The 15,673-nt window shown below is 39.2% G+C and overlaps 1 protein-coding gene across 3 annotated transcripts in view; it reads left to right on the top strand.

Annotated features, from left to right (window-relative positions):
* Nucleotides 1-15,673, top strand: part of METTL9 (methyltransferase like 9) — a 49,941-nt gene that overhangs the window by 17,145 nt on the left and 17,123 nt on the right. For all 3 annotated transcript variants that reach the window (XM_027527570.1, XM_027527567.1, XM_027527569.1), the window contains exons 3-4: nt 1,935-2,144; nt 9,650-9,834. In XM_027527570.1, the coding sequence (XP_027383371.1) occupies nt 1,935-2,144; nt 9,650-9,834 (395 nt within the window). The remainder of the gene's footprint in view (nt 1-1,934; nt 2,145-9,649; nt 9,835-15,673) is intronic.

Below are 15,673 nucleotides of genomic sequence, written 5' to 3'. Positions count from 1 at the left end.
TGTCTGGAACTGCCCCGCACATTTCAGGAAGTCTGACTTTTCTGACCTTGCCCACTAAATCACAGCGGCACCCTCAAGTCACTGTGACCACCCAAAACTCTTCCCACCTAGTGCTCCCTAGAGGCCAAAGGTCATTTGGGCTCGATGAATTTAGAATTTTTTGTTGTGAGATTTTATTTAAATCTTTTGGTGTAGCCTCTGTTGCTCATGATCTTTGGATATAGCACAATGCTTCTTTCTCTGGTGCCCTTTTGACATGAACTTTGACCTCAGGTGACCTCTAGCTCTAGAATTTTATGATTATCATATCATGGGTCCTTAGATTCCAAAAGATATGGCTAGGGAAGTGTGTTATTTTATAATTGGGAAAGCTTAAGCCATGTAACTATTTTGCAGTTTACTTTTGGTGCTATGGCAGGTGGGCACCAACATTTGAAACATGCATCCCCCAAGCTCCCCCAAGCTTGTAACCTCTCTTACCTCTTCTTGTTCTGATTGTGGTTCCTCCGTGAAGTTTTATGTAGCTATTTCAGAAAGTTCAGTTCCGTTTTCATCCTGTTTTCCCATTAGAAGATAGGAGCAATTGAGAGTTGAAGACAAAGTTTAGGGGATGAAGTTTTCTCTGGGAGGTGGTTGTATTGGTGAATATCTCTGAGGGTTTCCCTCTCCCATTTTTTTAACATTTCTGTGGGACAGAAGATTTACTGCAAACACATTGTTAGGTTTGGTTGACCTTTCCTAAGGGAAAGGAGAGGAGGAACTCGCTCCATAATTTTAATTTTTTTCTGAAACCAGTCTTACCAGGAACACCCAGTTGCACACATCCTTCCAGTCACTGCATAACAAGCTTATTGTGCCTTATGATTGTTTCCACAAAGCAGCAGAACAGTACAGATTTCCCTGCCACCTCCTAGACCAGTGGTTTTCAGACTTGTCCTGGGCCTGAAGAGGAGGCGCCTTAGGAGCTTCTTCAGGCTGCAGAGGAAGGGTAGAAGTGCTGGCAGCAGCGCCGGCGCCCTCCACTCTCCTGTTACAGTTTACCTTGTCTGAGTAACATCTGCTTCGTTTAAAGAAATGCTCCTGCTGTTTACGGGAAGTTTGGATCCCTGCCCTAGACAGACTGGGATTGCAGAGCTAGAAAACAAGTTCTGAGTAGGGACACATTTTATTTCCCGAGACAGTGCTTCCTTGAGACTTGGTGTGATCTGTAGCTGCTTTTCTTAGAGCACTCTTTGATTTCTATTTTAACTCCTCTATTTTCAAAGACATTACAAAGTTTTAGAGGTTTTTTAGGATTTTTAGAATTAACAGGACCTAGCCAATTGTATAACATACAAACTGACCCCCAAGTATGAATCTACTTTTAAATGCAAATTAACTGATATCACAAGGACCACTCTTCCTCTTTTCTCCAGTGTCTCTTAAAAATCTATTATCTAGACCTATTTTTGATACTCATTGTTCAGTTTCATATTGTAAATGCCCCCCCCCCCCACCATTTGCTTTTTCTGCTCAGTGTTATTGGCTAGTGTTGTAGTCTGATTCTGTTGGCCTGACATTTTTTTAAACTGATATACATGTTTTCTATTACTCCTTCCTATTTTGACTTTAATTTTTCACAGTCATCTTTTATTTTCTTATATTTTTCTTCCTGCCTTCGCACCTTTTATTCCTCTCCCTGTCCCCACTCTTTTGGGTGTACTGTTTGCAGCCTCAGAGACAGATGATGATATTTGGAGGTGTTTTCTTATTTTGTTACCTTTGCTTTTTAACCATGAATCATATAGACGATGTCTATTTTAATCATATACTCTTATAAGCATTTTGTAAATTCAGAAGGCTCTTGGTGCCATGTCACTGTTCTGTGTGGATGTTGGGTGGGAGGGCTTGTTTTGTACACAGTCATCCATTTTTGTCCTTTTTCTCTTTTCCAGGTTGCTAGGAAGAGGCTCAATGTTTGTGTTTTCACCAGATCAGTTTCAGAGACTGCTTAAAATTAATCCAGACTGGAAAACCCATAGACTTCTTGATTTAGGTGCTGGCGATGGAGAAGTCACAAAAATCATGAGCCCTCATTTTGAAGAAATTTATGCCACTGAGCTGTCTGAAACTATGATATGGCAGCTGCAGAAGAAGAAATACAGGTATAGTTTTTAGACATGTTTTAGAGTATATTTCTTGGTTTTAGATGTTTTTCTTCTTAGTATTATTTTATTTAAATGATACAAATCAGAAACAATTTTCATGAGGAGGAATTTTAAAAAAATCTTTCCATGTTACAGCTGACCCTTAAACAGCGCAGGGGTTAATTCACGTATTATAGTCAGCCCTCTGTATCTGCAGTTCCTGCACGTCCGTGGATTCAGCCAGCACCAGACCATGTAGTATTGTAGTATTTACCTTTGAAAAATATGGGTCATGTGTAAGTGGATCCAGGCAGTTCAAAACCACATTGTTCAAGGGTCAACTTACAATTAAGTGGAAATTGAGAGAGAAATCATCTTTCCGTGGCAGTGTTTTTCTGAACTTGAGATTTTGGCACTGTAGGGAAGAAAAGGGCTTCCCTGGTGGCTCAGATGGTAAAGCATCTGCCTGCAATGCAGGAGACCCAGGTTCAGTGCCTGGGTGGGGAAGATCCCCTGGAGAAGGCCACAGCTACTCCCTCCAGTATCTTGCCTGGAGAATTCCATGGACAGCAAGGCCTGGCAGGCTGCAGTCCACGGGGTCGCCAAGAGCTGGACGTGACTAAGTGACTGACACAGAACACACAGGGAGGAAAAGGCAGGTGAGAGGCAGTTGGAAAAGAGAGATCAAATGTAGGGACTTGTTCCCTAATTTGAACCTGACATTCTCAAATCTTGTTTTTTGTTTATTTATTTTTTTAATTAAAAAAACCAAAAAATTTGTGGTAAAAATATGTAACAAAAAATTTACCACTTTAGCAATTTTCAAGTGTACAGTAGTATTAAGTATATTTGCATTGCAGTATAACCACTATCACCATTCATCTGTAGAGCCTTTTTATCTTTCCCAACTAAAACTTTATACTCATTAAACTGATTCCCCAGTCTTTTGTCCCCCTGGCCCCTAGAAGACACCATTGTACTTTCTGTCTCTATGAATTTGACTACTCTAGAAACCTTGAAGAATTGTACAATATTTGTCCTTTTGTGACTGGCTTAATTCAGTGAGCATAATGTCTTAAAGTTCATCCATGTGGTAGCATGTGTCAAAATCTCCTTTCTTTTTAAGCCCAAGTAATATTCCATTGTATGTATATACCAGATTTTGTTTATCCATTCGTCAATAGACACTTGGGTTGCTTCTACCTTTAGCTATTGTGAATAATGCTGCTCTGAACATGGGTGTACAGACAGCTGTTAGAGTCACCGCTTTCCCTTCTTTGGGGTGCATACCCGGAAGTGGAGTTGCTTGATCATATGGTAAGTTGGTGGTTAATTTTTTGATGACTTGCCATACCTTTCCACAGCAGCTGCACCATTTTACATCCCACTTGCAGTGTACAAGGGTTCTAGTTTCTCGACATCTTTGCCATACTTGTTGTTTTCTGATCTTTTTTTTTTTAATAATATTCTTCCAAATGGACATGAAGTGAGAAATCTTGGTTTTCAGACCATCCGCTGCTTGAGAGACTTAGGAAGAAAGTCATTCTTTATTCAGTATGGATTCTTTTGAGTGGAAGAAGAAGGTGCCGAGTATAGAATGTGAGAGGTAGAGGTATATAACCTGCCGCCTTTGATATTTTGGAAGCCGGCCTTAGACCTAGAAAGTTCAATTATACACTCCTCACTTTCCTACCATCTAAGTTTATAAGTAAGAGATTAATTTAGGAACAGACTAACCCTAGAGACAGAATATATTAGCATAGCTCTTGAAGCAGGATTAGTTTTAAACTTTGGAAAAAACATAGATTTTTTTAGCCTGAGGAAGAGAATACCAATAGGAAGGAGGGGGAAGGGTTACTGTAAGTGGGGTTTTGCGTGCTAAGTCGCTTCAGTGGTGTCCAACTCTTTGCAATCGTATGAACGTCAGGCTCCTCTGTCCATGGGAATGCTCCTGGCAAGAATATTGGAGTCGTTTGCCATTTCCTCCTTCAGGGAATCTTCTTGGCCCAGGGATTATATCATGTCTCCTGCACTGGCAGGCAGGTTCCTTACCAAATGGAAGGAGGAAGAGGGTATAGTCTGTGGTGTAATCAAGCACAACAGAGCCTGAGAAGTTGAGTTAAAGGTAAGGGAGATTGACCTTCCTAAGAGCTTGAGCATTCAAGTCCTTGTCACTGTCAGTGTTTAAGTGGCTCTTAGGGACGTTATAGCAGACTTATCTGTGTGAGGTTGATTTGTAAGATCCAGTAGTCTGCTCAGATTAGATCCTTGTGGGTCTGTGTGGTGGCACTTGAAATACATTCCTTCAATTAGAAATTAATTCACCATGTCAAGGCTTTGACCTTTGTTATAATGGTGACTTAAATCATGCTTAATTCCTAATTTGACTCTCTTCCATGTTTTGAAGTGAATATGGGGAGGAAGATATTAGAAATATGTCTTCAAGTGATTTTTCTCCCACCTACCCTGAGCCATGTCTTTGCTTGCTTGCCTGCCATTTAAACCCTTCTAGAGACTTAAGTGGCCAAATGGAATTTTAAGTGAGACTTCAGATGTTCACATTAAGTGAGTCAGTACATGTAGAGTTTACATGTTATGTTACCTGATAAACTTGTACACCATGTAAAAAATACTTAATTTAGGAGAATTCCCTGGCAGTCCAGTGGTTAGGACTCAACATATTTTTTCACTGCTGTGATCCAGGTTCAACCCCTGATCAGGGATCTAAGATACCACAAGCTGCATGGAGCAGCCAAAAACAAAACGCAACAACAAAAGCTGACCTTGTTCCCCTAATACACATGCCAAAATCTTTTTGCAGTTTGACCTAGATAGGGAATTCATACTGGTTGACACTCCCTCCATGATGTTGTTACTATGAAATAAAAGCATATTCACAAAAGTGGCAACTTTTGGTGCAGTTTGAGGTTTATAAGACAAGTGGTAGGGTTTGCCTAATCCATGATGGCCGGGCAGACTTTTAGCTTACTTCCGTGGTTTCTTTCTTTCTTTCTTTTTTTGGAGGTAGCTATTTTTTGTTTCTCTTCAGTATATGGGCCCACAAAAACCTGGCTTTCTAATAAAGGTTCTGGATTTCATTTTTGAAATAAATCAATAAAACAGAAAATGGCCAGATTTCCCCTCTGCATTGACTATTGTTTATGCCAGAAAGCCTGATCGTAAAATTTAAGGATGTGGTTTTGATTTTTAAAACAAAAATAAAACTTTTCTTTACATTGTTGGTGTTTTGGTTTTTTATTTAGGATTTATCACAATACTGATTGCTTTGTTACTTCTCCAAGGAAGGTGTACTTTAAATCCTCCTGGAAGGCAAACTGTTACGTAACTCATTTTCTTGAAAATAATAACCCCGTGAACAGATACCTTGCTTCTTGGGTTAGAAATGCTGTTTTGTAAGAGCCATAGATATTTAGGAATGGATTATACAATTACTTTTTTTAAGTTTAATTTTTAAAAAAAATTTATGTTTGCCTTCGCTGAGTCTTTATTGCTTTACGCAGACTTTCTCTGGTTGCAGCGAGCAGGGGCTCCTCTTCGTTGCGGTGTGTGGGCTTCTCATCGTGGTGGCTTCTTTTGTTGGGGAGCACAGGCTCTAGGTGAGCAGGCTTCAGTAGTTAGGGTACACAGACTCGGTAATGGCAGCTTGTGGGCTCTAGAGTGCACACCCCACGGGCTCCAGGAGTTGTGCACGGGCTTAGTTGCCCTGCAGTATGTGGAATCTTCCAGGAGCAGGGATAGAACCTGTGTCCCTGCATTGACAGGCGGATTCTTATCCACTGCATCGCCAGGGAAGTCCTCTACAGTTATCAGGTTGGTATAAAAGTAATTGCGGTTTTGGACTGTGGATTTTAAATCATTATAACTGAGCTCAAACACATCTTTATTAATCAGAAAGGAACCATTGCAATCAACACATTTTTGCCAATGAAAAAATAAGTTTATTCCTGTAGCATAAAATATCTGTGCTTCAGGATTTGATAAACTTTTGAAAAGCATTTTCTACCTCCTGATTGTGGAAGCCTTGTCCCTGCAAAAAGTTGTCGAGATGCTGAAAGGAGCGGTTGTTGGTTGGCAAGAGGTCAGGTGAATATGGCAGATGAGGCACAACTTTGTAGCCCAGTTCTTTCAACTTTCCACGTGTTGGTTGTGTGACACACAGGTGGGCGTTGGTGTGGAGAAGAGTTGGGCCCATTCTGTTGACCAGTGCCGGCTGCGGGGTTGCAGTTTTCAGTGCATCTCATTGATTTGCTGAGCATACTTCTCAGATGTAATGGTTTTGCTGGGATTCAGAAAACTATAGTGGATCAGACTGGCAGCAGACCACCAGTGACCATGACCTGTTTTTTGGTGCAAGTTTGGCTTTGGGAAGTGCTTTGGGGCTTCTTCTCAGTCCAGCCACTGATCTGGTCACAGCTGGTTGTCATGTAAAATCCACTGTTCGTCAAACATCACAGTCTGAGAAATGGTTCATTGTTCTTGCGTACAATAACAGAAGACACTTCAAAAGGACGATTTTTTAAAATTTTCGGTCAGCTCATGAGGCATCCCCTTATCGAGCTTTTTCACCTTTCCAATTTGCTTCAAATGGTGAATGACTAGAATAGTCTGTGTCGAGTTCTTCGGCAACTTCTTGTGTAGTTGTAAGAGGATCAGCTTCAGTGATCCTCTCAGCTGGTCATTGATCCTCACTGGCGGCCACTGCACTCCTCATCTTCAAGGCTCTCGTCTCCTTTGCAAAACTTCTTGAACCAGCACTGCACTGTATGTTCATGAGCAGTTGCTGGGCCAAATGCGTTGTTGATGTTGCAAATTGTCTCTGCTGGTTTATGATGAATAAAAAAATCACTTGAATTTGCTTTCTAACACCATTTCTACAATCTAAAATAAATATAAACAGCAAGTAATAAGTCATTAGCAAAAAAAACATAAAGTGAGAAGTGCACATTAAAATGATGTATAACATAACCACATTTATTTAAGAATGTATTCCAATATCAAATGGCAGAGTTCAGCAGTGAAAACCTGCAATTACTTTTGAACCAACCTAATAACATTTTGATTATGTACACTAACAAAGAATTCCACAATTCAAATGACAGTAAATAAAAACTGTTCTTCGGCAGGAAAATAATTTTGGCAGCGTGGTTAGTTCCTCAGACTGCTTTTACCGAAAGTTAATGTGAATGTTAGTTTATGTGATCTGAATGGTGTTTCGTAGATGGTGGAGGATACCAGCGTATGGCAGGGTGAAGAGTGGTAGTGGGGATGGGCTTGGAATTGCATCTGCACGGGTAGGTCATACATGGGTAGTTCAAAAGGAGTTGTGTGTACATTTTTGACACCAGAGAACAAAGATCTTTAAACTTTAAAGATGCTTGACTTTAATGCATTATCTATAGGTTAAGGATCTTTCTTAAAAAGGAAGGAAAATATTGTAATTAATTCTATTCCTTAAGTTCAGACTCTTGTTTTTTTAAACGGAAAGATACTGGAAACTGAATGGATAGCCATTCATTCTCAACCCACCACCGTGGAAGCATTTATACAAAGATTAATTGTTAGGTTCTTTCTCACCTGTATGGAGAGAGCAGGTTCATTGTCTTGAATAACCTACTAGAAGAGTTTCCAAGCTGTAATATCTACTCTGCTTGTGCTTTACAAGAGCCTGGACAAGTCACTTCTTTCATTTTTCTTATAAGAGGAAATTTCGTCTTATAAGAGGAAAATTCAAACATCTTGTTAGGATTCCTGGGCTAGCATGCAATTTGAGTGGGGCTGGTAAATTTGTCTTTATCAGTGGAACTGAGTTTACAAGTAGAAATCACAAAACAGAAGTAAAGATGAAGTTGGACTTCTATAAATATAGTTTTAACTGTCCTGGTTTTAAGGCTATCAGGATTTTGATTTTCTGTTATAAACGTGTGTTTCTATCTTTCAAAATAACCAACATGGAAACTACCTATCTTCAAGTGATTCTGAGATGGATTTGGTGAGATTATTCTAGATTAAAACATGCCAGTGATGTTTGGCTTCTGCTTTGTTGTAAACAGGTCTAAGTTTATGTGTTTGTTTTTTTGAATCAGATATGTAGTTTGTCTTCTGCAAGTTTATGAATTTAAACTGGCTGTTTGGCTAAGGTATTGATATACAAATAGCCTTTAAAAGTGATTTTGGAGCTGTAATGCCCTGCTTATTTCAAGTGACAGAAATCTGACTAGCTCCTTGAAGTTCGTCAGAGTGTTGTTTTGGAGGAGGCTTTAGTTTTTTTAAAAATATAGATTGAAAAGAAGATACATCTGAGTAGTTTGTATTTCTTTTTATTCTGCTATGCAAAAATGTTCTGAAATGTCATAAAATATCTGCTCAGTGTGATCAAAGACTTGTTTAAAAGGTCCTTTTTCTTGTTTCCTTTTGCTCCCTGTCTCTATCATAACATGCCTCACCTACCACATTCTGATTAATATAACCAGGCAGGAGTGAGTAATTAGTAGAATTGCCGTAACATTGACAAACAAAGACTCTTGATATAAGGACTCCTACCCTCTGTGAGTAAAACATTGTGAAGGACTAGAAAGTGTTCTTAGGGCGCAGGAGGCAGGGAGGGGAGAGAGTGAAGGAGCGGGAGAGAGAGTGATTACGTGTGCATGAGATACTGAGCGCTGAGAGAGGTGTGTTAACCATGGTCTTCACTTACTGTTTTAGCAGGATGTCCTGTGCTTTGTTTTTTCTACAGTTATTTAGATATGAAGATTCTAGAGTATGAAATAGTATCTCTCTCCTAGAACATGCTATGCTAAGTCACTTCAGTCGTGTCCGACTCTGTGCGACCCCATAGACGGCAGCCCACCAGGCCCCTCGTCCCTGGGATTCTCCAGGCAAGAACACTGGAGTGGGTTGCCATTTCCTTCTCCAATGCATGAAAGTGAAAAGTGAAAGTGAAGTCACTCAGTTGTGTCCGACTCTTAGCGACCCCATGGATTGCAGCCTAACAGGCTCCTCCGTCCATGGGATTTTCTAGGCAAGAGTACTGGAGTGGGGTGCCATTGCGATGTGTGCAAAAGATCATAGGTTGTAAATGGAAATTATCTTATATCACCCTAACCATTGTTAAAATAGGAGGCACCCTAGGAATAAAAAACATGATTATATGGTGTATATTACATCCCAGTGAATGTAAAAGTTGAATTCTTCATTCATTAATTGATGTTCAAGAATTTGATGCCCTAGTTTCATAACCATTTTTATCATCTATATCTTCGTACTTATTCAACATACTAATTCGTACAAAGGAAACTTTGTATGTTTTGGAAATAGATAAAATGCTAAATTTAAAGAAGTATGGTTGTCTACTTTTGCATGGCCATTTTATTACTGCAAATATATATTATAAATGAAAATTTTGAACTTACTTTGATTTGGAAGACAAAATTAAAGTCTTTTCTGGCATCTAAATATTTCTAAAGATGTCTTTAAGGGTTTTTATATCTTTCTGATTTTTCCAGAGTGCTTGGTATAAATGAATGGCAGAAGACAGGGTTCCAGTATGATGTCATCAGCTGCTTAAATTTGCTGGACCGCTGTGATCAGCCTCTGACTTTGTTAAAAGATATCAGAAGTGTCTTGGAGCCAACCAGAGGCAGGGTCATCCTTGCTCTGGTCTTGCCTTTTCATCCCTATGTGGAGAACGGTAAGTGTGGACACCCACTTAGTAGGCCTATTATCCAGCATTGGTGTTTGTGATTCTGTGCAATCACAATTAGACGTGATCTGGTATTTCTTAGAATACCGTGTACCATATCGCCTCAGGTAACGTTTGTCTTCATGTGGATTTTATAGTGCTTTCTTTGTACTCTCTTTGCAGTGGTAATAATACTGAGCTGGATTTGCCTGCTCAAGATTAAAAGCCTAAAATGCTTTTAAATGGAGCCTTCACCACTAAGTTAATAGCCTTTTGAGCTGAGTCAAGCAGTAAATGATGCCTTTTAGTCTACCTGAATATACTTGTTGAATGTCATAGCTATCTTGTATTTTACATCTCTTGTCCCTAAAATGATAAATGCTATTGTTATCCATTTTCCCTTTTGAAGACCATTTGTGTCCCAACACGTATCATTTCTTTGACGTTTGGTTTTTCAGTCACTTGGTCTTACTCTTTAACAATATTGAATGAAGAATATCTCAGAAGAAATGGTTAGATTTTATACTGCCTCATATTTACTATGACTTTTGGCCATAGTCACATTAATTCACACTTGGCTTTAGCTTATGTGATTTGCATTTTAGATCATGTTCAAAGTTTTGACTTTAAGCCTTGTTTGCATTTTTGTAAGTTATTGTACAGTAATTAAAATTTATTTATTATGTAAGTAACACATGTTAATATTTGAAAATCTTTTCTTCTTTTACTACCTTGTTCAACTTTGGGTTCAAAAAACTCTTTAAGAACTTGTTGGCATTCTTGAGAAGTCCAGTAATATTTTGCTAGCATCATAGTTATCAAATACCTGTAAAAATCTTCATCCTAAGGAATAATGCTTAAGTTTGCTTATAACCGTGGATTTGTGTTGCCACTCACTTGCTCCTTTGTTTCTTCTTGTTCTTATTTTTTTGCCCCATCAGGTCTTAGTCCCTTCTAATTCAGTGCTTGTCTTTAACATTTACCAAATGTTTGTGGATCTGTTGTTGATAGTGGGGAAAATGGAGAATTCTTTAGACATAGGAAGGTAGGAACAGAATAGATAGAATAGATGTGTTTCCCCCTGCCCCCGCCCCCATCTAGCATGTCCATTTTTACATTCCTTTGTTGAGCCATTTTGTCACGGCAAAGAAAAAACTGCTTGAACGTGTACAGAGTGCCACACCACGCCTATGTTTGTGGGGTAGGGAAAAGCCTGGTTAATGTCATCCTGATAGTTCAGTGGCCTGACCTGTTTCAGTGCTGTTCCCTCTGTGAGTATGCCACGGCTCCATCTCGCTGCATTGCCGTCACTAGTCATCAGCTGGCAGGTCTGGGCTTCCTGTGTCCTGTTGGGCAACCACACGATGGAACTTTAATGCTATTTCCTGGCATAGCAGGAGGAGGACTCAAGCAGGGGAAGAAACGTCAGTCTAAACATGAAATCTATTTCCTTGTGTTTCTGACACTAAAAATTGAGAGGAAGTTAAACTGGACAAGAGGGCAGACTCTAGTAAAGGACTGAAAACAGACTCCTTGCTTGTGGATGCGCCGAATTGCCTGTTGAATTCAAGGGGTCTGGTGTGTGACATAGAGCAAACCTGAGATGCAGAGCCTTGTTGCTGTGGGTGACCTTTAGTGACCTATAAGTTTTGTAGACTGCTTGTGGTACTCTGTTATTGCTTCCTTTTCTCTGAGTTAGATCCTAATGATTTCCGTGTGACCCCATGTGAAGACTCATGAGGTACAAAGTGATCTTGCTGTGTGAGTTCATGAATACAGGACTGGTTTAAGGATATCTGAGTGTATTTTGCATTCTTGACTCAGTTTATTTTAACAAAAGCAATTGTAGATGAAGTAATTACTGGTGTAGTTTTTTTGATTGGTCTTAAAGTTGAACAACAGCAATTTTATTGCTTAGATTAATTTAGGGGAAAAATGCAAGATACATCTTTCTAATTTCGGTTTGTTTGGTGTACTGACCCAGTTCTGGTTAGGGGTTACTTCTCAATAGAATTGTTTCAAACATCAGAAAGGGGGAAAGTATGTAATCAAGAAAAGGAAACTTATATTGCAAAACTGAAAATTTAGTAATGTTTAATTTTTTAAAATTGTGATTTTTATGAAAAGGTAATTCATGGTAAAAAAAAAAAAAAAAAGTGTTAAGCAGCTTCCTAGAGAGTATATAATGAATTTTCTCATCCACTCCAGTTTCACAATCTTGTTCAGGTTTCTTGACTATTTTTCTAAAGATAGTCTATGCAACTATGCTTGGACATGAAAAAAATTGATTCTATAATCCAAGCCCATGATAAATAGTTTTGTTGCCCTTTTTCACATAAGTATGTATCTAGGAAATTACGTGTAAGTGTCTGTGTCCTTGTCTGCGTGTAAGCGTTGGTGTGCTGGAGCTGGTTTTACGGGCTCAGGAGAGCTGATTGTTGCATTGGCAGGAATTTAGTGAGCTGGTTGTTAAACTTGGCCATTATTGAAGTTGACTTCTATGCGAGTACTTACACCATGGAAACGGGCAAACTCTACAAATAGACTCTCCCTTCTAGCTCATTGGTAAACATTTACCAGTACACCGCTGGGCATTGGTAACTTTGCTTGATGAAGCCTCTGTTGATGTACTTACAGATACTGGCAGTTTGCTTTGTAAAGACAAGTGAAATGAATGTTCTTAGGGAGGTCTTGCGCACATGTGTAAGTAGGTATAGGGATGTTATCTGTTTCAAGAAACAGAAGGAGCAACTGAAAAATAAGAGTTTATTTTAGAAGAGTGATTCCAAGGTTGGTTAATTCAGTGATGAAAGCACCCATTGAAGTTCAGAACTTGCTTTCATTTCTTCATCTTCCGTGTGTTGACATCCCCCGCAGTTACAAAATGGCTGAAGCAGCACCAAGCATCGTGTGTAGGCATGACCGAGCCTTGGAAAGAAAGAAGCATTTTCTCCCAAAGGTTTTTTTTTTTTTTAAGTGAGGGAAACCTTTTCCAGAAATCTCTCAGGTACATCACACTTTAGGTCCCATTAGTCCCTGGGCCAGGAAGAACCCTTGGAGTAGGAAATGGCAACCCACTCCAGTATTCTTTCTTGGAAAATTCCACGGACAGAGGAGCCCGGCAGACTATATAGTCCACGGGGTCTCAAAGAATTGGACACGACTGTGTGATTGAGCATGCTCTTGGGCACTGAACTTGCAGTGAAGGTGGAAGGGATACTTCTGTTCCACAGAATATCATTTAAAAAGCGTTTACTGAGTGATGCTGGAGATAAGTGAGCAAAAAACATGCAAGTATTTTTGTCTTCATGGAGCTTAGTTCTAATGAGGAAGACAGATGGTAAACAAATAGCATGTTGTTGGTGATAAGTGTTACGAAGAAAAATAATAAATTTAAGAAAGGGGCTTCTTGGGATTGGGAGTTGGGTTTAGGTGCTGTAATTTTAAAGAGGATGCTCAGGGAAAGACCTCACTGAGAGGGTGATGTAGGGAAAAGGCTGAAGGACATAATGTTTAAGGTTGTCTGGATGATACATTTCTAGGAGTGGAACTCCTTGTTAAAGAGTTAGTTTTCCAAATAGCTACTCTGTGATCCTAATACCATTTATTGAATAATAATCTTTCCCTAATGCTTTGAAATGCCGCCTTTATCATGTATATTCTGTGTTAAGTCACTTCAGTTGTGTCCAACTCTTTGCGACCTATGGATGGTAGCCCACGATGCTCCTCTGTCCGTGGGATTCTTCAGGCAGGAATACTGGCGTGGGTTGCTGTGCCCTCCTCCAGGGGATCTTCCTGACCCAGGGATCGAACCCACATCTCTCACATTTGCTGCATTGGCAGGCCTCTTATGTCTGCTCTATTGGCAGGTAGGTGCTTTACCTCAGTGCCACCTGGGAAGCCCTTTGATCATGAAGTCCTATGTTGGTCTCTATTCTCTTAAAATTTATACTTCTATATGTGTGCCAATATCAAACTATTTTAATTACTGTAACTGCATCATGCATGTTAATATCACAGTACTAGTCTTTCCTAATCAGTTCCTCTTAGATTTTTCTTGGCTTATTTATTTAGCAGATCAACTTTAGCACTAGCTTGCCTAGTTCCCCTATATTATATTTATAGGTTAATTTACGGAGTATCAGGTCTTCTAGCTGATAATAGTATGTCTTTTAATTTGTTCAGTTATGTTCTTTCATAACAAAATTTTCTTCATAGAGATCCTACACTAGCTTTGTTAGATTTATTCTAATGGTGTGTGTGATGTTATAAATAGGATTTTTCTTCATTGTTTAAACTATAAAAACCTCCTGGCTTTGTATAATTGACAAGTGTTTTGTCCTTAAGGTGTTCAGCATGATGATTTGGTATACACGTACATTGTGAAATGATGACTGCAGTCAGTTAGCACACTCATTACCTCACAGAGTTACCTTTGTGTGTGTGTCTGAAGAATGCTTAAGATGTATTCTTGTAGCAAATTTGAAGTGTACAGTTTAGCATTATTAACTCTAGCCACCAGGTTGTACACTAGGTCCTCTGAATTTGTTCCTCTTACACCTGAAAGCTTGTATCCTTCGACCAACATCTGAGTTCCCCCACCCACCAGCTCCTGACAGCCACCATTCTGTTCTCTGGTTCTACAAGTTTGACTTGTTTAAGTTCCAAGTATAAGTGAGATCCTGTAGTATTTCTTTTTCTGTACCTAGTTTATTTCACGTAGCATAATGTCCTGTGGTTTTATCCATGTTGTCTCAAATGGCCCTCCAGATATTCTGCGTAACACAAGAAAAGCAGCTTTTTGTGTGTGTTTGTGTTTGTACCAGTTTTGTAACTGTTTACCTTATGGGATTATTTTAGTGTTTCCAGTAGTTTCCTCCATTGATTCTCTTGGGGTTTTTAAAAAGACAGTTATAACATCTGCAAATGGTTTTGCTACTTCTTATTTTTAGCCTTTTTTTTTGGTCCGGGTGAATTTGTAGTTACTTCCAGAAAATGTTTTAAAAAATGGTGGAAACCTTTGGTTTTTACTTTAATGAAAAATATGATTCTGCCTTTTGGCCTGAGATGGATGTTTGGCTAGAGATAGAATATTTTTCAAAAATCCTGTTTTATTAAGAGTTTAAAAAAGTCAGGGGTCAGTGTTGAATTCTGTCACCTTTGTTTTCAGCCTCTGTGGTGACAGGGTTTTTTCTCTGTTGTCTTATTAAATCAATGGTACTTTTCTAATACATATTCACTCACATATCTCTGTGCTTATGTAGGATAGTCTTCTTTGTATCACTAGATTGTATTTATAATAACTAAATAAAAATATTAACATTAATATTACTCATAAATGATGGTCTGATCTAATCTTTCATTTGGAAGATGTTATCTTTCTCATGTTCTGCTGATTTTGTAAAAAATAATTTCTGAATTCCTTCTAATGCTCTGGAACAGTTTAAATAGCATTGTGGTTACTGTTTTTGAAGATTTGGTAGAATTCTCTGAAACCAGCTAAATAAACCTGTACATTCTGGAACCCTTGGCAACTTTCTCACTTTCTTCCAGGGTGATTGTTTGGGTTAAACTAGACATGTTCAGTCTTAAAGTTCCCCAGTCTTAATAGAAATAAGCAAGACTCTGGCAAGACTGCTTTGGGGAAGGAGTATGGGCTTTTGAGGGCTAACCTGTTTTGAAATATGCTGCTAAGTCACTTCAGTCGTGTCCGACTCTGTGTGACCCCATAGACGGCAGCCCACCAGGCTCCCTCGTCCCTGGGATTCTCCAGGCAAGAACACTGGAGTGGATTGCCATTTCCTTCAGTGATTGAAAGTGAAAAGTGAAAGTGAATTGGCTCAGTCGT

This window comes from Bos indicus x Bos taurus, chromosome 25 (assembly GCF_003369695.1).
Source record: "Bos indicus x Bos taurus breed Angus x Brahman F1 hybrid chromosome 25, Bos_hybrid_MaternalHap_v2.0, whole genome shotgun sequence".
In the NCBI taxonomy this organism is placed as follows: domain Eukaryota; kingdom Metazoa; phylum Chordata; class Mammalia; order Artiodactyla; family Bovidae; genus Bos; species Bos indicus x Bos taurus.
This window is presented reverse-complemented; position numbering and strand designations above follow the sequence as displayed.